Consider the following 23,679-nt stretch of genomic DNA (forward strand, 5'->3'; position numbering starts at 1 on the left):
CAGTTTAAGAGTCATTTGAAATTCATTGCCTTAACAGTGTAGTATTTTTAGTTCCTTGGAAATATAATAGGAATTCTCTTTAAAGATGTAAGAAATTGGAGCCAATGTGATAAATATGATTAAATGCCAAGGAACAACAATTATAAATTGTTGGCGCTAGTCATTTGATGTCCTCTGAAACAAAGAGGCTTGTCAGTTTGCCAGTACTAGGAGTTTCAGTGTAGAGGGTGTAAAATGAAAAGTATCCTTTATCTTTCTTGTAAATAGTTTCATAGATGATGGCCATGGGTAACTTAGGGATAACTGTTTTCAAACCAAGAAACCCCATATTGAAAGTGAACTACTTCATGTTCATCATTTCATCATTCTCTTAAAATGTGTCATGTAATCAGTATCAAATACTTGTGATTGAGAAATATCATAGAATTCCTAAAAGACATGTCAGTATATAATGTCAGATATTGATAAATGTTTTCAAGAAAAACACATTCAGAGAAGGAAAGAGACTGATGGTTGGAGGAGTGCTGTTTTAGAAAGGCTGTGCTGCCTTCCTAGCTATTCCGTGAATGTACCAAGCGTATCCCCATCTCAGGGTCTTTCCACTTGCCACTGCTTCTGCCTAGAATGCTTTCTAAGAATTGCATGCTATTTTTCTCACTTCAGACTCTGACCACCCTGTCGAAGGTAGTCCCTTACACCACATTCTATTCCTTTTCTCTCTTCTTCATGTGTTCCTCACTATCTGACCCTGGGAACTAAAGAGACTGAAAGAACTCCTTTGATAAATTCTTAGCTGTCTGAACTCTTACTGCCCGCTCTCTGAAACTCAGAAATTGAAGACTTTTAAAATGTTTCTTGCTGTTTGATCTGGATATATCCAAATCAGGAACCAAGTAATTCTGCATAGAAAGGGATGCTTATTTTCTTTGTAGTACTTTTTACTCTTTGTCTTTCTGTTTATCTACCTGTCTCCCTCACTAAAACTATAGTTGCTTAGTGGCTGAGACTTTGTTTTTTTCATTGCTGTCTATTCACCACCTGGAACAGTGCCTGGAATCACTTCTCAGTAAATATATGTTGAAAAAATGTGTTAAAACATAAATGAATCCATCAGACCCAATATCATATTTTAAGAATATCTGATTTTGTGGAAAAGGCTTATTTCACATTATTAAGTTTTAAGAAGCAGGATACACAGTATAATTTCCATTTCCTTTTTAAAAAATGTTAAGTATTTGCATGTGTGTATTTATTCATCCATTCCTTGAAAGAAAACTTGAGCGTCTCCTATGTGTCCATTCTATGTTAGATATTCTAAGTCATCTACAGTTTCATGAGAAGATAGATACTGAAAAGATAGTAAACGAATGCCATCTTTCCTCTTGCACTGCTCTTCAGCTATGTTGATCTTTCAATTCTCTCACTAACCTTTTTTGCACAGGTTATATCATTTTGTGTTGAATATTTCTCTCCCTCTGTACTGTAAATTCTGTGAGACTAGGGACCATGATATTATTCAATTATTAATTACCTTGCTCAATGCCTGATATAGAGTAGATACTCAGTAAACATTTGTTGGTTGAATGAATGAACAAATGATTAGAAGAATTGTTCCTACATAATAGGAACAGCATATCTAATCTTTAATGAAATTTATGGGAAGTGATTTTCAAGCTGCAGCCTCAAGAATGAGGAGGAATTAGCAAGTAAAGAAGACCAGGTAGAAGTTCTAAAGCTTAAGCTCAGCCTTTATTCTAAAAGCAATGGAGGAGTTTTAAACAAACAAACAAAAAAACACTGCACTATCAAATCATTTTTGTCTGTGGTATTAAGAATAGACTGTATGGGCAATGCTGATACAAGGAAATTGGTTGGGAGATTTTGGTGATAAATGACTGTGGTTCATGTTGGGTTCTTGGCCATGCAGAAGGAGAAGTGAATACATTTCATAGATTTTTTAGAAAGTTTAATATAAATGGTGAGGGAAAGGGAACAAGTTAAGTATGATCCCAAGTCTTTGTATTAGACAACTGAGAGGACCTTACAGCCATTTGCTGAAACTGGGGATTCATAAGGAAGAACCATTTAAGGAGAAAAGAGCTTGAAGTACCCTTGGTGGTGGTGGTGGTTTAGTCGCTAAGTTGTGTCTGACTCTTGGGACCCCATGGACTGTTGCCTGCCATGCTCCTCTGTCCATGGGATTTCCCAGGCAAGAATACTGGATTGTGTTGCCATTTCCTTCTCCAGGGGACCTTTCTGAGCCAAGGATCGAACCCAGGTCTCCTGCATTGCAGACAGATTCTTTAAAAACCAACTGAACCACTAGGAAAGCCCCAAAGTATCCTTGATACCTATTTAATTGAGGCTGAACATTTTTCTAGGTATAGATACTTAGAAAAGTGACTGAAAAGAAATAATCAAATGCTAATAGTTTGGAAATCTAGTTATATTTATAAAATTTTCTTATCAAGTTTCAGTTTTCATTATTAGTGTGTTATATGAAGAAAAAATAATAAACATTAAAAATTTTAGTAGGATCTGATACAGGAAACAAAGTGCTCTTTCTACCCCCTTCTGGGGTGCTCTTTCTACCCTCTTCTGATGTCTATGTCAGAAGCTTTCTCTATCTCCTTTATACTTTAACAAAACTTTATTACACAAAAGCTCCAAGCTATCAAGCCTCATCTCTGGCCCCAGATTGAATTCTTCTCCTCCAGAGGCCAAGAATCCCGGTGTCTTTGAGTGATTCAGCAACAACCTTTCATCTTGGGGGCTCGTCCAGGATTCTTCAGGACATGATACTGGGGCAACTTACTCCGTGCTTATTGAAGCCCCTGGCCACTTTCTTCCCGATCCACTTCCATAATGGGACTGTCTGGACGAGCCAAAAGATGGGCCTGATAATCTATGTGAGCCTACTTCTGCTGACTCCAAAAATCCTGAGTCTGCCGTTTGATCCTCAAGACAATTCCTTCCTATCCTGGGTTCACTCCTACGCAGCATTTCACAATCAGTCTAACTGCTGGGTCTGTGGGGTGCTCCCCTCTTCATCAGTGGAAGGCTTCCTGTGGTGGACATCTCCACTTCAAGGAAAAGACTTTCTCCAAGTCTGCAAACACCTTCAACAACAATCGCATGTGATGCCTCTTCTTAAACTGATGACATCTAACAACCTTAAGATGGACTGACGTATCTATGGACATAATGTGACTTTTCATTTTGATTTTAACTTGGTTTAATGACTGTTTTGCCTTATGTCTGTAACTGTATAATGGGGTTTTCTAACCGTCTAAAAGCTTTTAATTTACAAGTGGTTGTCCAAGCTCCTACGAGTGCCATAGGCTCCTCCAACTATTACTTGGGGCCGCTGCATCAGAGACCCTCAATATGAGGGTTAGGAGAATATGTTGCCTCAACAATTTAGGGACCACACCCCTAAGCAGCAGGAAGTAGTTATGGAATGAAAATGACACCCCTTTCCCTTGGCAACACAATTCTCCTAAAAGAAAAGGGGGGAATGAAAGAGTCATTTCCTAGGCAGGTTGATAAGAAGTCTAGGGGTCCCCAAGGAGAGAGGGGTCTGAAATGCTTGAGGCAGGAGAAAGGACAAACTTTTTTTCCCTCTACATTCCTTAGGATTATGTATCCTGCCTGAGGACAATCTCTGGATTAAACCTTCTGGCTAATCCTGTTATCTTAAAATGTAAATTATGGGAGTAGGTTTGGTGAGGTCTTTACAACCTCCAGACATTTCTTTTAATTCACTGGAGAGTATATAACTCCATTGCTAACACTAGCAAGTGGGTGCTCTTTCTACCCACTTCTGATGCCTATGTCAGAAGCTTTGTCTATCTCCTTTATACTTTAATAAAACTTTATTACACACACACACACAAAAAAAAAACTTGAAGGACAAAAAGCTAAGACCTCCTTAGGTAAAATTAGGGCTGTTCTCAGTGAAAATAGATTATTGGTCCCGAAGTCCATTGTGCAATGATATCATCATTATGGTATTGTGTGTGTTTTGTGGGATCATCTGAAAACTTAACCTTATTGGTCAGAGAAGCTCTGCTAGAAGCAAAGATGGTTTCTTATACGTCCATATCAGCCCTTAGCATAGTCCCTGGCACTTAGTAATCTTATTTTAGATTTGTTATTATTTCATTATTCTAGAAAGTGAAAGCTATCTATTATTTTAGATTTGTCATGAATTCATTTTTTTGTTTACATCACTATTCACCACATTTGTTTTTATAGTGATATTATTTGTGTCATCTTGGCTTTTAGGTAGATTGGGGTCAACTGGATTATCTGGTTGTTGACATGCCACCAGGAACTGGAGACGTGCAGTTATCAGTCTCACAGAATATTCCCATTTCAGGTAACTCTTACAGTTAAATGGAATTTGTGTTATCCTTGATGTTTTGTTATTGTCATACAGTAAAACAAACTCTATGACAGGCAAACATTTTTGTGTCTTAAAAACATTATCATTTATAAATTTACCTTTAGAAATCAGATTCATGAACAAAAGTTGCAAAGAACTGCCAAACAAAAATATAAAGAAAGACACTTTGAAAAGGTAGTTATGTTAGTCTGTGTTTTAGAAAAGAAGTAATGCTTAAGTATTATTTAGTTAAAACCTGGCTTTTTGGTTCACAGTTGTTCAGCACTTACAGCATAGTGCCTGATATGTGGCAGGCACTCAGTAATATTTATTGAATGAATATTGAATAAGAATAAATACTGGGAAAATTTGGCTTTTTAATAAATACAACTATGGGAAAATTTTATATCCTGCCAATTAGTTAATGTTAAAGTTGAGAGCAATAAACATGTTTGTTTACATCAAATACAAAATATATAACACTTCAGTATGGTAGTGGATATCTTTTTATGCAATGGAATTTAAATATTAGTATTAGCTTTTATATTGAACCTGTTTCTAAGGATTTTCCTGGATTCCAATGCAAAAATAGTTGTAAATCTCTCTGTAAATCTCTCTTATATACATATAAGACTTTGAGGAAAATAATGGAATTTTAAAATGTCTTTTCAAATCTGTTATTTGTTGGTAATAAATAACCAGGAGCTATCATGGACAGTCACCAAAAAGTTTAGAAACTAGGTATTTGATAATATATATACATTCTTCCTGTGGTCATGAATGGATGTGAGAGTTGGACTGTGAAGAAGGCCAAGCGCCAAAGAATTGATGTTTCTGAACTGTGGTGTTGGAGAAGACTCTTGAGAGTCCCTTGGACTGCAAGGAGATCCAACCAGTCCATTCTGAAGGAGATCAGCCCTGGGATTTCTTTGGAAGGAATGATGCTGAAGCTGAAACTCCAGTACTTTGGCCACCTCATGCGAAGAGTTGACTCATTGGAAAAGACCCTGATTCTGGGAGGGATTGGGGGCAGGAGGAGAAGGGGATGACAGAGGATGAGATGGCTGGATGGCATCACTGACTCGATGGACGTGAGTCTGGGTGAACTCCGGGAGTTGGTAATGGACCGGGAGGCCTGGCGTGCTGAGATTCATGGGGTCGCAAAGAGTCGGACACGACTGAGCGACTGATCTGATCTGATCTGATCTGATATATTCTTTGAAAATATCATTATGATATTACTAATAATTATGACTGCTTTTGATATTTTAATTAGATTTATAACCTTTCTGGAGCCTGAGGCTTTTACTTTGTTGGGGCAAATTATAATGCATGAGATGGGAGTAAAGTGCAGTAAAACAGGAAAGTAATTTGTCCTTTCTGTAGTCAGAGTTCTAAATAGTCTGTATTTTTTTCTTTTTAAAGTAGTTTTGGGACTTTTATTTTTTAAATACCAAGAGTAATCGCTAAATGTTTATTGAATAAGTTGTACTCCTTGAACTTTGAAATGCCTGTTGCAAGATTCCAAAACTCTTATTTATGTGGATAATATTGATAAAGTTGAGCTAAATTATTATTTATTCCCTGAGTTGTGAATTGGTACCTTGAAAAAGTTTAATTTACTTCACACAGATAAATGGATGTCCCTAAGCAATTTTCCTTTGTTTATTCAGATAATAGCCCCTCTATCTGGATAGGATTTATGATTATATCACCCTGTTTAATTTGTGCTTATACTCTAAAACAAATAATGTGTAGATTGAGGTTAAGATTTACTTCTCCTTTGAGGATTTCTTTATAATATCCTAAAATTTAACTAGTATCTCTATTTCTTACCTTTGATGAAGAGTCTACCCTGTAATAGGTAATTAATGTTCAGTTCAGTTCAGTCACTCAGTCGTGTCCGACTCTTTGCGACCCCATGAATCACAGCACGCCAGGCCTCCCTGTCCATCACCAACTCCCAGAGTTCACTCAGACTCAATGTCCATCGAGTCAGTGATACCATCCAGCCATCTCATCCTCTGTCGTCCCCTTCTCCTCTGCCCCCAATCCCTCCCAGCATCAGAGTCTTTTCCAATGAGTCAACTCTTCGCATGAGGTGGTCAAAGTACTAGAGTTTCAGCTTCAGCATCATTCCTTCCAAAGAAATCCCAGGGCTGATCTCCTTCAGAATGGACTGGTTGGATCTCCTTGCAGTCCAGGGGACTCTTAAGAGTCTTATCGCACACCACAGTTCAAAAGCATCAATTCTTCGGCTCTCAGCCTTCTTCACAGTCCAACTCTCACATCCATACATGACCACAGGAAAAACCATAGCCTTGACTAGACGGACCTTTGTTGGCAAAGTAATGTCTCTGCTTTTCAGTATGTTAGATGAATAAAAAGCAATGTTTTTAGAATTTTGGTCAAATGTGCATGACGGTTCAGTAGCATTGTGTACATTCACATTGTGCAGCCATCACCACCATCCATCTCCAGAGCTTTCTCATCTTCCCAAACTGCAGCTCTTTACCCATTAAACAGTAACTCTGAATTCCCTCCTACCCCTAGCCCCTGGTAAGCACCATTCAGAAACAGTATTTTTTACAATAAGATGAGAGAATGATTCTAGAATGAGGAAAACATATTTATAAGATTGCATTAAACATAAACCTAACATTGATTTTATGATTTAATAATAAACTTTAATTATTTTTTAAAATGAAGAAACAGTGTTTCCTTCTTAATTTTGTTGTCATTCTTAAAATCTGCCTTTGGGAAAAACTCATCAACTCAGTTTGTGCTGTACTCCATAGTAGGTAGCTGCTGCTGCTGTTGCTACTGCTGCTTCTTCTTCAAGTTTTTGTTTTCATTTATCTTTTGTCCCTTTTTATTTTTTATTGAAGTATAGTTGAGGTTGCAAAGCAACAAATACTATCCATATGAAGGTAGGTACTTAGCACTGTACAGAATCCATGGATGGTTAAATCAAGTCTTTCCCATAATAGACAAGTGTTCCAAACCTTTTTTTGATTCGTGGACCTTTTTTTGATAATTTGATGTATAAATGGAAATGTATTTGTACCTACAGAAACACAATTTTTATGTATAATTTCAGAAGGTTCACTGTCCTCAGGTTAAAAGTCCCATCTGAATCCTTGTACACTGTTGATGGGAATGTAAATTGGTACAGCCACTGGGGAAGACGGTAGGGAGGTTTCTCAAAAAACTGAAAATAGAACTACCATATAACTCAGCAGTTCCACTCCTGGATACATATCTGAGAGAAATGGAAACACTAATTCAAAAAGACAAACACACCCCAGTGTTCATAGCAACATTATTTTCAATTGCCAAGATATGGAAGCAACCTAAATGCTATCAATAGATGAATGGATAAAGAAGATGTGGTGAGTATGTATATATATCTATGTATACATATGTGTGCACACATACACACAATGGAATACTACTCAGCTGTAAAAAACAACAACAAAAAAAACCAATGAAAACTTGCCATTTCCAACAACATGGATGGGCTTGGAGAGTATTGTGCTAAGTGAAAGAAGTCAGACAGAGAAAGACAAATACTGTACAATATCAGTTTTATGTGGAATCCCAAAAATACAACAAACTAGTGTATATAACAAAAAAGAAACAGACTTACAGATATAGAGAACAAACTAGTAGTTACTAGTTGAGGGAGGGAAGTGGAGAGAGGCAGCATAAGGGTAGGGAATAAGATATACAAAACATTATGTATAATATAAGCTACAAGGATATTATATTTTATAATACCTATAAATGGAACATAAAGTTTAAAAATTGTGACTCACTATATTACACACCTGTATATATTATTTTATATCACTTATACTTGAAAACTAGAAGTCCCAGTCTTAGGAGATAGAGCAAAGAGAAGGGCAAGGAGAGGGAGTGGCGGGTAAGAAAAGAAACATGGATAGCTATAATATGGAGTACGAAGAAGTAATCTGAGAGATATAAACCCCATGGTATGGAGGAATGGCAGCCCACTCCAGTTCTCTTGCCTGCAGAATCCCATGGACAAAGGAGCCTGGTAGGCTACAATCCATGGGGTCGCAAAGCGTCGGACACAACTGAGTGAATAACACACACACACACACACACACACACACACACACGGAGGATCAAAGGAAGAAGAGATTATAGGTTTGAAGGGATTTGTAGAACACTTCATGGAGATGAGGTTTAAAGAATAAACAGTGCATTGGGGAGCATTTTAAGATCGTGCCACACCTAGTTTGTCTTGTCTTGTCTCAGGAAAGAGATCTGAAAATGAAAATTCTAGTGTTCCATAATTCTGTTATGGAAAATTAATGTATATTTCACTTCCCGATTCTGATCCATTAAAAAAACAATCGGACCAGGTAGTAAAGATGCTTTCAAAAATACAGAAACTTAGCTATATCTGGACTATAACACTAAAATTCTCGTTTATCAGTATTTTCTAAATTTTCTTTAACAAATGTGCATATTTTTATAATTTAAAAAAAGTAGGTCGAAAGCACTCATTCTTTTTTCTTTTTTTTAGAATTGAAGTATAGATGGTTTACAATGTTGTATTAGTTTCTGCTGTACAGCAGAGTGATTCACTTATACACATACATATGTTCTTTTTCATATTCTTTTCTGTTGTGGTTTACCACAGAATATTGAATGTAGTTTCCTGTGCTGTACAGTAGGATCTTGTTGATCTACATATAGTCGTTTGCATCTGCTAACCCCAAACTCCCCTACTCCATCCCTTCCACATCCCGCTTTCCCCTTGGCAACCACCAGCTATTCTCTATGTCTGTGAGTCTGTTTTTCTTTTGTAAATATGTTTGTTTGTGTTGTGTTTTAGACTCCACATATGGGTGATATCATATGGTATTTGTCTTTCTTTTTCTGATTTACTTTGCTTAGTATGATAATCTCAAGGTCCATCCATGTAGCTTCAAATGGCATTATTTCATTCTTTTTTATGGCTGAGTAATACTCATATATATATATATATATATATATATACACACACATGTTAAGTTGCTTCAGTCACGTCTGACTGACTGTGACCTCATGGACTGTAGCCTCCCAGGCTTCTCTGACCATGGGATTTTCAAGACAAGAATACTGGAGTGGATTGCCATTTCTTCCACCAGGGAATCTTTCAGACTCAGGGATTGACCCACCTCTTCTGTGTCTCCTACACTGGTAGGCAGATTCTCTACCACTGAGCCACCCAGGAACCCCTATATGTGTGTGTGTGTGTGTGTGTGTGTGTGTATGTGTATGTAGGAGAAAGAAATGACAACCCACTCCAGTATTCTTGCTGGAAAAATATCATGGACAGAGGAGCCTGGCATACATGACTAAAACCACTGAGTGTATATATCTGTGTGTGTGTGTATAGCCAGCACAGCAGGTAGGGATCGAAAGTGGTTGACGCAGTTTGGGAAAAAGAAACTAGAGACAGAGTTAAGTCGCCAGTCCAGGTTCGATGCACGATACTGGATGCTTGGGGCTGGTGCACTGGGATGACCCAGAGGGATGGTATGGGGAGGGAGGAGGGAGGAGGGTTGAGGATGGGGAACACATGTATACCTGTGGTGGATTCATTTTGATATTTGGCAAAAGCAATACAATATTGTAAAGTTTAAAAATAAAATAAAATTTAAAAAAAAGAGAGACAGAGTTAAAGGTTTAAAGATGGGACCGGTGGACTCAAGACCTCTTAGATCAAGAGCCCTGTTCCTTGGAGCCACATCACTTTTATTTAGTGTCTTGGCAAGCAGAAAGTATCTGTTGTGTTGCAATGAAGTCAGCCTCCTGTGTTCCCAGTCACGTCTCCCATTTTATTGATTACTTTAAACTATCTTTGTTATTTTTTGTACAAGGGGTATCACCTAGCTGGAGGTCATAGACCCGCATATGCCTTGGGAAAACATCTTAGTGTGTGCACAGGCAGCGTTCTGGACTTGCTCTGACCCAGTGTTCCAAGGTCCACACTATGTTTTTCCTTAGCTTAGCAGGGCATGACAACCCCAACTGATCAACCCAATGTACTTTTATTTGGGTTATGCTGTATTGCTGTATTTTGCTTTTATTCTTTTCCCATGGTGATTTTCTCATGGCTTAGCCAGAGCAACAGGTGGCTGACTATTAACTCCTGCATATATATATAATATATAATATATATATATATATCTCACATCTTCTTAATCCGTTCATCTGTTGATGGACATTTAGGCTGTTTCCATGTCTTGACTATTGTAAATAGTGCTGTTGTGAACATAGCGCATATATCTTTGAACTATAGTTTCTTCTGGATATAGGCCTGAGTAGGATTGCTGGATCATATGGCAACTTTATTTTTAGCTTTTTGAGAAACCTCCATACTGGTTTTAATAGTGGCTTCACCAACTCACGTTCCCACCAACAGTATAAGAGGGTGCCCTTTTTTCTCCACATCCTCTCCAGCATTTGTTATTGGTAGATTTTTCAATAATGGACCTTCTGACTGGTGTGAGGTGGTATCTCATTGTAATTTTGATTTGCATTTCTCTAATAATTAGCAGTTTGAGCATCCTTTCCATGCCCCTGTTGGCCATCTGTTTGTTTTCTTTGGAAAAATGTCTGTTTAGGTCTTTTGCCCATTTTTAAATAGGGTTATTTGGTTTTTTGTTGTTGAGTTGTATAAGCTGTTTATACGTTTTGACAGTTAAGCTCTTGTCAGTTGTATCAGTTGCAAATATTGTCTCCCAATCCATAGATTGTCTTTTCATTTGGTTTATGGTTTCCTTTTCTGAGAAAACACTCATTCTTTAAAGACAATACATTTCTGTGTAAACAGATACCAGGATGATTGGCTGTTATTAACAAACTGCCACTTAATGACAGTTTTCCATGTGTTAGTTTTTTATTTGAGGATCACAGGTGTTATATTATGTCTATTTTCTTAAATTTTTGAAGGGTTAAGTAACTTTCTCAAGACCACACAGTTACAATGAGTCATAGCAGAGGTTTGTATTAGTTCTGATTGACTTTAAAGCTTATACTGTCAAGCTCTACATCATGCTGCCCTAGTAGAAAACCCAGCAATATTTGACTGATGGATTTACTAAGTTTAGTTCTAGTCCATTTAACCCATTTAGGCTGTAAATATTCTAATCTAGGTTATCTCTAATAAAAATAAACTTGTCTGTGAATATGCCTAAACCCGTGCACCCTATGTGGTGAGTATCCAACCAGTGGTCTAGATTGGTGTCTCCTGCATTCAAGGCTTTTGCTTGTTTGTTTCTGACTCCTGAAAGATTGCTTTGGGCCTCTTTATACATCCTAGGGAAGACCTGAAGGCAGTCTAGAAGCAGTCTCCTTTGGGCTTTAGGAAAGTAGTATTAGTCGCTCAGTTATGTCCAACCCTTTGCAACCCCATGAACTGCAGCCTGCCAAGCTCCTCTGTTCGTGGGATTTCCTAGGCAAGCAAAATGGAGTGGGTAGCCATTTCCTTCTCTAGGGGATCTTCCTGACCCAGGGATGGAACCCAGGTCTCCCACGTTGCAGGCAGACTCTTTACCGTCTGAGTCACCAGGGAAGCCCTAGGAGACCTCCAAATCATTCTTGGGCAGACTAGTGTTGTCTTTGGGGCTGGTCATACTGGTCATGGGCCTTTGGCTGGTTTCCAGGCACACTGGCTCTCAGTATAGAATTGCAGCTGTTGGTGTTAATACAATAATGGTTTATTATGTCAATGTTAAAGTTAATAGCAGTGAGAAGACTAGATTTTCTATAGTGAACATGTCTTAATTTTATAATGAGAAAAACAGAGCAAGCAGGACATATCAGAAACACACCAGAAAGGATATGAGGGGATGTTGAGGGGACACGTGCATTGGTGATTGTCTCTGTATATGTATATTTCTTACAGGCTTAGGTCCCGAAGTGTAGTTTTATTCAGGCCACGGTCATTTCACAGCTAACATTTCTAAGTAAATACTAAAATTGAGCCAGTTCCCAGGATTTAGAGGGAAGGGCACCAACCAAAGACTTACTGGCCTGGCTTGAATCATGGCTTTCATCACTTCATATAATCTGGAACAGCCTGACAGAATCATGTCTGCCCTTCTAGACCTACCTGAATTATCTGTCTCTAATTATGAACCTCATTTTCCTTTTTTCTTATCATTGACTTTAGAACTCTTTTAGGATACTCTGTGTTCTACTTTTTCTTATGTCCCATATCCCACAAACCACAGAAGCTTTTACAACTCTCATTTGAGCCCCGCTATGATTCGACTTCCTTTTCTTTCCCACTAAACTCCTTCGTATAACCTGGGATACTCCCCCTAAACCTTACATACCCATTGCCCTTCTTTCCTACCTTTACTTTCTCTAATATAAGACACAGTTGACCCTCACTTAGAATGTCTTCCTTTCCCATTCACTGGGTACCCTGGTCCTGCTTACTTTTTATTCTAATGGCTACTACTTGCCATTTTCCCCCAGTCTCCCAGTTAGGAACCCTTTATCCCTCTTTGGAATTCACATAGCATTTTATTTGAACGATTTCTATAGCACTTCTTATGTTCTCTGTTCAAAACTTACATAACTGTGTTATCTTCTCTACCAGACTGTTACACTCTGGAGAGTAAAGCCTCTGCTTCATTCATCTTTGTGTTTCTTGCAGGGCCGAACTCAGTGCCTTCCTGTAATCACTCAGGAAATGTTGATCAGTGAATGAGTGTTTTATCTGTGTTGGTATTATCTTACCAACTAGGCGGTAAGCTGCTTGAATGCAATGATTTTTTCCCCACTTATTATAGTATTTCTTAGAGTACCTTGGGCAATGGCTTATGCAATTAATATTGATCGAATAAATGACAAAGTTAGTTGACTAGTTGTCACTGTTTATGTGTCCCCTTATCTAACTCATTCCTGCGATCTCTCCTAACCCAGCTGCTTTTACCTGGGAGCTCTTTTCTGTGTATCAGTTAAAGCATTACCTTTAAAAACATCAGTCAGTTCAGCTGTTCAGTCGTGTCCGACTCTTTGTGATCCCATGGACTGCAGCACACCAGGCTTCCCTGTCTATCACCAACTCCTAGAGCTTGTGCAAACTTATGTCCATTGAGTTGGTGATGCCATCCAACCATCTCATCCTCTGTTGTCCCCTTCTTCTCCTGCTTCAGTCTTTCCCAGCATCAGGGTCTTTTCCAATGAGTCAGTTCTTTGCATCAGGTGGCCAAAATATTGAAGTTTCAGCTTCAGAATCAGCCCCTCCAATGAATATTCAGGACTGATTTCCTTTAGGATGGACTGGTTTGATCTCTTGGCAGTCTAAGCGATTCCCAAGAATCTTCTCCAATATCACAGTTCAAAAGCAACATAGATTTTATTTAATTCTTCCTTTGAGGGAAAAACAATTTCATTTTAGGGATTTCTTTATGCTATCTTTTTTCTTGTGTTATGTATAACATACTTGTGGTTAGTTGATATCTTTTGATACTAACTTTTCTTTGGTGTCTGGGATAATAGTATACATATGGGCACTTGTTATTTGGTTACATGCAGGCTCTGTATTATGGGCTTCCCAAGTGGCTCAGGGGTAAAGAATCAGGTAAACCTGTAATGCAGGAGATGCAGGTTCGATTCCTGGGTCAGGAAGATCTCCTGGAGAAGGAAATAGCAACCCACTCCAGTATTCTTGCTTGGGAAATCCAACAGACAAGGGGTTGCAAAAGAGTAGATCAACTTAGTGACTAAACAGCGATAACAACAACAGGCTCTGTATAAAATTACTGATGAGAGTCACTAGTGCTGCTCCATTGTAAGGTAATAAGAAATTCTTTTATTTACTTGCAGGGACATTTGGCAAGGGACTAACTATGTGATTATCTTTATGTGTGGAATACCTGCCTACCCCATAGACTTAGAAGGAGCAAATGAGATAATGAACATAAAAGCTCTATATAAATGTATAGTCATTTTTAGAAACTACTTGAATACTTTAGAAGAGTTTTTTTTGGGGGTGTGTGAAATGTTGTGAATTAGGAATCTTTATATGAACTTTGCATTTCTCCAACCCCTGTTGAGAATGAAATTGTTTTATGCTTGTAAAGAGACATCATTTTGCAAAATTTATGGAGACAGACCTGTACAAGTAAAAGATCTTCTTTCCGAGTGCTAATTAGCAAGTCTTATTATGTGTTCCATTTTGTTCCATAGGATAGATGACAAGCTCATTATAAGAGGAAACTTTAAAGAAAAAAATCCTCCTCTTATTTGTTAAGAGTGTTGTGTAGCAAAAATAGTGATAAATGTGTTGGCAGCAGTATTAGTAGCTAATGATTTAAATTTGAGCTTCCGTGGACTACTGAATCATTATATACTGCAAATATCTAGTAGCTGTAGTAATTTCTAGAGGGAAAGGGGACAGAATAGAGGGTGAGAAATAATCAATTATAGTCCTTGCATTTGCTCTTGTCTTGTTGAACCTGTCAAAAGGAGAAGCCAGAGTTATCAGTGACAATTTTGTTGTGTTATTTTTCTTATTTTTTTTTGTTGCACAGTTTGCTGAGTTTTTGCTTGCTGTTTGTCTTGTTGTAAATTAGTTGGTGCCATATATTGAGTTGGGTATATTCCAGTGTTGACTTGTAGTGTTGTTGTTTTTGTTTTAATCCATAGTGATGTACTCTTGGGAATTATCGAACACTTAACTGCTCTCCATAATGGAAGAGGATTAATATTTCTTTGAGAAACATTATAAGTTCCTTGAAAGTCTGAAAATATAGGCACCATGTTACTATTTGAATTCTAATAGATGTTGCCTAAAATATTTTTCTTGCTTTGTTAGATGACTGACTCTTGGAATTAAGTGAAGAATTTATGCCTCTCATGAAATCTGTGAAGCATATTTTTGTTTTTTGAGAGACTAGAGAGTTTTAGTGACTCATATTAAGGTGCTGTATTAGTCAGGGTCCTAGCTGGAAAGAGGTGACACACTTTAAAAAGAATTAACAGAGTGAGTTTAATGAAGGGATTAGTTACCGAGGTGTGGGCAACAATCAGGAAACCAACAAGGGATGGAGAAATACCCAGAGGCTGGTGACAGTCAGGAATTTTTACTGACTGTCTGCCTGAAGGAACAGAGGGTGAAGCCTGTTAGTGAGACCTGGCGACTGCTGAAGTCATGGTAGAGGGGCTGTTTGTTGGGAGCTCTGACCACAGAGGAATGCAAGCAAGGGCAGAACTTCTGCAAGACAGAGAGGAAGCAGTGTGTGTGGTACTTACAGTGGTCCCACCTTTTTCTCCTCTCACAGCTTTGTGCCCTGCGTACCTGCTATGGCAGATCCCTATTGAAAGCCAGAAGATAAGGAAATTCAGGCGCTAGAATTCACACAGGTCAGCTACCTGGGTTGATCAGCACAGAGAATGAAGCAGAGCTTGGGAAAGAGGGAGAGGAAGGAAGTGGAGCATAGCAAGTGGAAAATAATCAAAACAGCTTTTTTTTTTCTTCATGGTTGTCATTATAACTGTGAATTAGTGACTTGTGATTGATGAAGTACAAAGATTCCTGCCTTCTGAAAGTTTGAAGCTAATACAGATTTCAGTACAGTCAAATTAGTGAAAATTCATGCTATCAGATGTCAAAATTTTACTATCGTCAAATTAATGAACAGAATATTTATATTGGAGATAAACTGTGATGTTAAGTATATTTTGTTGCAGTGGGGAGTAATGGATAGAAGGGCTTATTTTGATAGGATAGAGTTATGAAAAAAAAGTTCTCCTTCACTTTATTAAATAAAAATAGATGCAGGAATAAAACTTCTGGAAATGATTCTTAAAATAGAAGGGACAAAGACTGAACACTCGTGAGGGCGGTTCATGATCCCTTCTTGGTCTTCTTTCTTTTACTTCCAAGGAAGGGCATAGAAAGCAGCCAGGTGGTCCTCATGTGGGTGCTGTCTTCATTACTTTCCCACAAGGAGGGAGAAGCTACTGCGTGTGGCAGAGTAGGCAGCTAGACAATATGCTGAATATCCACGGACTCAAGCTGCACTAGCAGACTGGCATGGCATTATGGAAATGAGGTTATGCCCTTTCTTCCTGTCTGGAGCCCTTCCTTTCTGGATGCTACAGATAGAAGGAAAGCCTGAGGCCTTTCTGCCTCTTATTCGCTTAAATGAGATGAGATGGGAATTTTAAATTGGGCCACCTTAATATTTCAGTCATCATTTAAAGTGAAGGGCATTTATTGCTTATGAAAGGCAGTGGGCCTTTTGCCACATTAACTGAACTCCTATTCACTCATCGTAGATGCCAGTCCAAGCCCACACTTGTATTTTTCCCACCACCAGCTTGGACTATTCAGTTATCTCTTTTACAGTAATACTCTTTGACTGCCAATTTTGACAGTAGTGTGTGTGTGTGTGTGTGTGTGTAAAATTTTATTTTGTCTTTGTTTGTGGCTGTCCTGTGTCTTTGTTGCCTTGCAGGCTCTTCTCTAGTTGTGGCAAGCGGAGTCTGTTCTCTAGTTGTGACGTGCAGGTTTCTCAGTGCGGTGGCTTCTCTCATTGCAGAGCATGGGCTCTAGGGCAAGCAAGGGGCTTCAGTAGTTGGACTCCTGGATTCTAGAACGCAGGCTCGACAGCTGTGGCCCATGGGTTTTGTTGTTTCACAGCCTGTGGGATCTTCCTGGATCAGGGATTGTACCTGTGTCTCCTGTATTGGCAAGGGAATTCTTTATCACTGAGTCACTGGAGAAGCCCAACAGTAGTTTTTATTACATGAACAGATCAGAAACATATTGTTGCCTTCATTAAGTAAATTTCCATGGGCCATATTTGGCTGCTTTGGATTTTAGTGCTGTTTTCTCCCTACATTGTACAATTTGTAATTACCTCAAATTGTAAAGCTTAAAGCATGCTTATACCTGATAGGTGGCAGACTTAGGTCATAGATTTCCCTAGTATTCAGAGATAGTAAATCTTCTTATGTTTTTGGTTTGTAGTGTGAAACTAAAGGAGACAGTCAGTTTTGGATTTCTCCCCTGGTGTATTTCCATAAAAATGTTGGGCAGGGTTATAATTAATGGATATTTGGCAAATAATCACATGATGAAGAAGAGAATTACTGTTTTATCCATCAAATTATAAAAATTCTTTCCAAAATATTTTTTTGTTATTGTTTGTTAGGCAAATTGTAGCCAAGGATTAAAGACCAGGAATTGTATTCCAGTATTTTATCTTTAAGGACTCTCCTGGTATTCAGTCTGAAACTTCAGTCTTTGTTAGTTTGGGAATCAAATTATAAAGCAAATATAATGCTATTGGTTAATGAACAATAATGTTTCCAATTAAATTTAAGAAGCAGGGCCCCTGTATTTGTGTCAACATATATTATAGGTAGAAATTATAATGTGTCAGTTAACAGTTCAAGGAAATAGCCTAAGAATTAACAACTTTTAAACTATGACATGGAAAGACCCAGGATTTGAAAAACTTCCCCAAATGATTCTTATGTAGATATCAAAATCATTCTGTCTAGAACAGCTTATCTGATAATTCCTTGATTTATCCAGCCTGTGTTTTGATGGGACCCTTCTGATATCATTCATTCAGTTTTATCCTTGAAGAATTTCTAGGCACTTTGTTCATCATATGCCTGACAGCTAAAATTCCTTAATATCTTAAAGTTCAATGAATAGTTAATGGCCAAGGGATAGTCAGATTCATATTAAAAACTACTTTTAAATCTATTAAACATTTATATGTAGAAAAAGGATGAGACTCACAATCTATCATTTAAAAATTTTTGCACTTTGTCTTAGATGTTAAAGATTTGATCAGAGTGCTGTGTAGCTCTGAAGAATGTCTTCATATCTTAAGTATGATTTGAAACTGGAGCAAAGCTTTTCCATGAAAAATCTCAGTCTTTCTTTTGTGAAATACACCTGGTTAAATAAGTTAAGGTAATCAGGGTATAGCGGTTCTCTTCTTTGGGGTTCGTGTTAGAGAAACAATGTGTTCAGAAAGGAATGTGTATTATTATGAATAAAACAGCCTTTGGTGGTGGCTCACTGAGAGCATGGTCAGCTTGAGCTTTATGTGCATGCTGCACTCAATATGCCAGCAAATTTGGAAAACTCAGCAGTGGCCATAGGACTGGAAAAGGTCAGTTTTCATTCCAATCCCAAAGAAAGGCAATGCCAAAGAATGCTCAAACTACCGCACAACTGCACTCATCTCACACACAAGTAAAGTAATGCTCAAAATTCTTCAAGCCAGGCTTCAGCAATATGTGAACCGTGAACTTCCTGATGTTCAAGCTGGTTTAGAAAAGGCAGAGGAACCAGAGATCAAATTGCCAACATCCTCTGGATCATGGAAAAAGCAAGAGAGTTCCAGAAAAGCATCTGTTTCTGCTTTATTGACTATGCCAAAGCCTTTGACTGTGTGGATCACAATAAACTGTGGGAAATTCTGAAAGAGACTGGAATACCAGACCACCTGACCTGCCTCTTGAGAAATCTGTATGCAGGTCAGGAAGCAACAGTTAGAACTGGACATAGAACAACAGACTGGTTCCAAATAGGAAAAGGAGTTCGTCAAGGCTGTATATTGTCACCCTGTTTATTTAACTTATATACAGAGTACATCATGAGAAACGCTGGACTGGAAGAAACACAAGCTGGAATCAAGATTGCCGGGAGAAATATCAATAACCTCAGATATGCAGATGACACCACCCTTATGGCAGAAAGTGAAGAGGAACTCAAAAGCCTCTTGATGAAAGTGAAAGTGGAGAGTGAAAAAGTTGGCTTAAAGCTCAACATTCAGAAAACGAAGATCATGGCATCCGGTCCCATCACTTCATGGGAAATAGATGGAAAAACAGTGGAAATAGTGTCAGACTTTATTTTTCTGGGCTCCAAAATCACTGCAGATGGTGACTGCAGCCATGAAATTAAAAGACGCTTACTCCTTGGAAGGAAAGTTATGACCAACCTAGAAAGCATATTGAAAAGCAGAGACATTACTTTGCCAACAAAGGTCCGTCTAGTCAAGGCTATGGTTTTTCCTGTGGTCATGTATGGATGTGAGAGTTGGACTGTGAAGAAGGCTGAGCGCCGAAGAATTGATGCTTTTGAACTGTGGTGTTGGAGAAGAGTCTTGAGAGTCCCTTGGACTGCAAGGAGATCCAACCAGTCCATTCTGAAGGAGATCAGCCCTGGGATTTCTTTGGAAGGAATGATGCTAAAGCTGAAAATCCAATACTTTGACCACCTCATGCGAAGAATTGACTCATTGGAAAAGACCCTGATGCTGGGAGGGATTGGGGGCAGGAGGAGAAGGGGACGACAGAGGATGAGATGGCTGGATGGCATCACTGACTCAATGGACGTGAGTCTGGGTGAACTCTGGGAGTTGGTGATGGACAGGGAGGCCTGGCGTGCTGCGATTCATGGGGTCGCAAAGAGTCGGACAGGACTGAGCGACTGATCTGATTGAACAGAGTTTGAAATCCAAAATATTAAATCTTAAGAGTCCAGCATGAACAGATGCTTATAGAAGAAGATTGCAGAGACATTTGTGTAAAACAAGTAGGCTTCTCTAGGTGTTTACTGATCAACATAAAGATGGACTCAAGACTTGAGGATTTAATCTTTACTGATAGTATCAGAACTGAGGGAAAGAATGAGAATGAGAGAGAGAGCGAGCATGTGAATAGAATATGAGAGAACTGGATGGTTCTAGCCCAAGCTCTTTAGAATCTCCAGAAACTTCTCTTGTCCTCAGTGGTTCACAGTGAACGCAGTCTGAATCCCTAGTGAGTTCATTAAGGTAGGTGATTGGAAGCCTGTTGCCTTTGACTCCATTATTGAAGAGCTAATCTCTCTTTCTAAATAGCAGATGTGTGTCCAGATTCCTTTAACAAACTTGAATTCTTAATTAAAAGTGCACATGCTCTCTCTCACCAATGACTTTGAAATTCTGTGATTTCCACTAATTATTGTGTTTTATAATGCTTTTTGGCAGCAATTGGCATAATTTTCTGTGACAAAATTCATTTCTAAAGTGAGCAACGTAATGATTGATCTTTAAATTAGTAAAACCTATACCCTTTGTGACTATACCAATTCTCTCCTCTGTTGGAATGGAGTATAGAATCCAAAACAGTGACTCATGAAAGAATTATTTATATTCCCTGTTGAAACACAGTCTGGGGGTACATTTAAGGTGAATTTGCCTTTTTAATTTTGTTTTACTTAATCTGCTGCTAATGTTAGTGGACATTTATTGATATTACAGGGAATAATGTTTATAATTCAGGAAGTTTGGGAGTTATAGAGAAGAATGGCAAGGGAGAGCTAAAAAATACTGAAGCAAATCTCCTTTATAGTCAATAAACAATTATGTAAACATAATTCTGCTAAGCTAGCAGAAAATGATTATTTTGCTGTAAGTATCTTTAAATAAATCAAGGAGCATCAGCAGCATTAAATATTAGAGCACTGTGAACATTAAGAATAGCAGTTAATTTCTTCTTTTAAGTGTTGGTTGACTTTACATTGATGTGCTAAAGGATTATATAGAATTACTCATCCAGGTATACTTAAGGGCAGTTTTTGTTGTATATTTTTATTAGGTTCCAACACTGAAGTTCTCAATCAAGCTTGGGTATTAGATACAATTTATGCCTTGGAGACTTAGAATGCCATAGTTCAGTAATTCCACACTGGTATAATTATGATCAGTGTAACATCTGGAATGATTAGTTTTAAATGCTTCAGTTCAGTTCAGTCACTCAGTTGTGTCTGACTCTTTGCAACCCTATGGACTGCAGCATGCCAGGCTTCCCTGTCCATCACCAACTCCTGGAGCTTACTCAAACTCATGTCCATCAAGTCGGTGATGCCATCCAACCATCTCATCCTCTGTCATCCCCTTCTCCTTCCACCTTCAATCTTTCCCAGCATCACGTTCTTTGCATCAGGTGGCCAAAGTATTGGAGTTTCAGCTTCAGCATCAGTCCTTCCAATGAATATTCAGGACTGATTTCCTTTAGGATGGACTGGTTGGATCTCCTTGCAGTCCAAGGGACTCTCAAGAGTCTTCTCCAACACCACAGTTCAAAAGCATCAATTCTTCAGCACTCAGCTTTCTTTATAGTCACTCTCACATCCGTACATGACCACTGGAACTAACTGCTCTGAACTTGGATCCAAATCTAGATATGCAGTTATAGATGCAGTTTCCTGTCAATACTCAAGAGAATTAGCAGTTAAGACAATACTCTAAATAATTATTTTTCAAGATGTTTATATATTTTCCAGAATCTGATAGACAACTAACCTCTTATAGTAAATCCCAGAGGGTAAAATGCCTTTTACATAGATTACAACTTGGAAAATAACATTTAAACAATATTATTTATTTAGACTTAGACATTTACCCTAGAAAATGAATAGAAAATTCTTCATGGAGTTCTTGAGATGGTACTTTATGGTACTCTGTTTTTACCCTTTGAAAATTATTATCCTTATTGCAAAGTAAACATTCTCTTTGTTGCTATTAGTATTCCTTGTGGTCAGTAGAGGGAGCACAAGTTTCCTAACCATCACAAAACTGAAGTGACATCATCAGTGATGGTATAGAGGGGAACAATCTAGGCTAGTTCATATTGGTTCCTGTTCCAGAGTCTGTGAGAAAAATGGAAATTTATTAAGTAGAAAGTCAAGAATTGTAGAGATAAACTGTAATATCAGATTTAGAGATCATATTTTAAGTTAAGAGATTAGTAACAAAAACCAACATAATTCCTTTAAAATTGAAAAATATGCATTGTGATGCACAGATTGGTTAATGACTAATTTTACTGGAGATTTTGTTTCTCTTTTGTTTACTTTATTTCTTTGTAATTTGTAGAGGTCACTCTCGGGTGTCTGGAATAGTACACGTGCGACGCAGTGAAATTTGGTACAGCAAAAGAGGTGTAGTGATTTCTCTATGGGTCAGTTACGTTTTTGTATTGTTTAACAAGGGCTAGACATTTTTTTCTCAAAATTGCTTCCTGAAGACTGATTGCATTGCAATTAGTCAATAGTTAAGAACATATATTTAAGGGGAAGAAAATCTTACACCAAAAACTCTTATGAATGTAGCTGGTAATTCCAGAGGAATGTTTACATGTTTTATGAGCATTTTATGGAACATGGAAGATGATCGTCTGTCCTTGTCAGCAGTTTATTATGATGGATGAGTGGTACTGTTTAAATTGCAAACAAGCTCAGCCATCATGGATGCTTATTTGTGAGACCATGTTAGTGTGAAGTACAAGAAAACCAAGACACTTTAATCCCTCTTTCTAGGGTCTTACAGCTATCACTAAGCATTTTTGTAACAGTTTTGTTATTTTTTAAAAAGTGAAATAGCTCTTTAAATAAGACCAGTGGAAATAGGTTCATTTTATAGAGAAGTTAATTGAGATGTATTGAGATTTAGTGAGCTATCCAAGATTATATAATACATTAGCAGAGTCAACAAAACCAGAATTCAGAGCTTTTGCTTCCTGGTTCAAGGAGTTACAAAGAGTTCTTAGAGCTGTAGTCTAGGATAATTCGAAAACATAGGACAATTATTTAAATCCCTGATCCTTTGTTAAGTGCCTGTTTTGTGTACAGCATAGTTATTTTGTTTGATTAAAAATTGAGAAAAATAACCATCCATGAAACTATATTGTCTACTAGTAATATAAACAGTGAATGAAGTGTGTTTCAACGAAAAAATGTTTATATTATCTTAAAGCTAAAGGTACTTTTTAGGACTAATAGAAAACCCCTCTATACTGATTTATCGTTATGAGAGAATTTGGAGGAAATAGCCGAGGGGTTGGAGAAGGCAATGGCACCCCACTCCAGTACTCTTGCCTGGAATATCCCAGGGATGGAGGAGCCTGGTGGGCTGTTGTCTATGGGGTCGCACAGAGTTGGACACGACTGAAGTGACTTAGCAGCAGCAGCAGCAGCAGGGGTGGGGGGCATTGTTTACAGGTGAAGAGAATGGCTCTGAGATTGAGGGACTATAATTCTTAGAGGAGGTGGTATTTCACATATGCTTAAATAGGATTACTGAGGCAGTCAGGTTGAACTGAAAACTATAGTTAAGAGGGAATGCAAAATCGTGTGATCAGAGAGCTGGCTGAGACCTTGAAGACTATCTGCCCTTGCATTAATTTTACGGCTAAGGAAACTGAGACCTGGAGTGATTCTGAGTTATTTGCCCAAGGTT

At 38.1% G+C, this 23,679-nt stretch overlaps 1 protein-coding gene across 6 annotated transcripts in view; it reads left to right on the forward strand.

The window, feature by feature from the left end:
* Positions 1–23,679, forward strand: part of NUBPL (NUBP iron-sulfur cluster assembly factor, mitochondrial) — a 446,167-nt gene that overhangs the window by 175,724 nt on the left and 246,764 nt on the right. For all 6 annotated transcript variants that reach the window (XM_024981927.2, XM_024981928.2, XM_010817164.4 and 3 more), the window contains exon 7: positions 4,288–4,381. In XM_024981927.2, the coding sequence (XP_024837695.1) occupies positions 4,288–4,381 (94 nt within the window). The remainder of the gene's footprint in view (positions 1–4,287; positions 4,382–23,679) is intronic.

Source organism: Bos taurus, chromosome 21 (genome assembly GCF_002263795.3).
Source record: "Bos taurus isolate L1 Dominette 01449 registration number 42190680 breed Hereford chromosome 21, ARS-UCD2.0, whole genome shotgun sequence".
Taxonomy (NCBI): Eukaryota; Metazoa; Chordata; class Mammalia; order Artiodactyla; family Bovidae; genus Bos; species Bos taurus.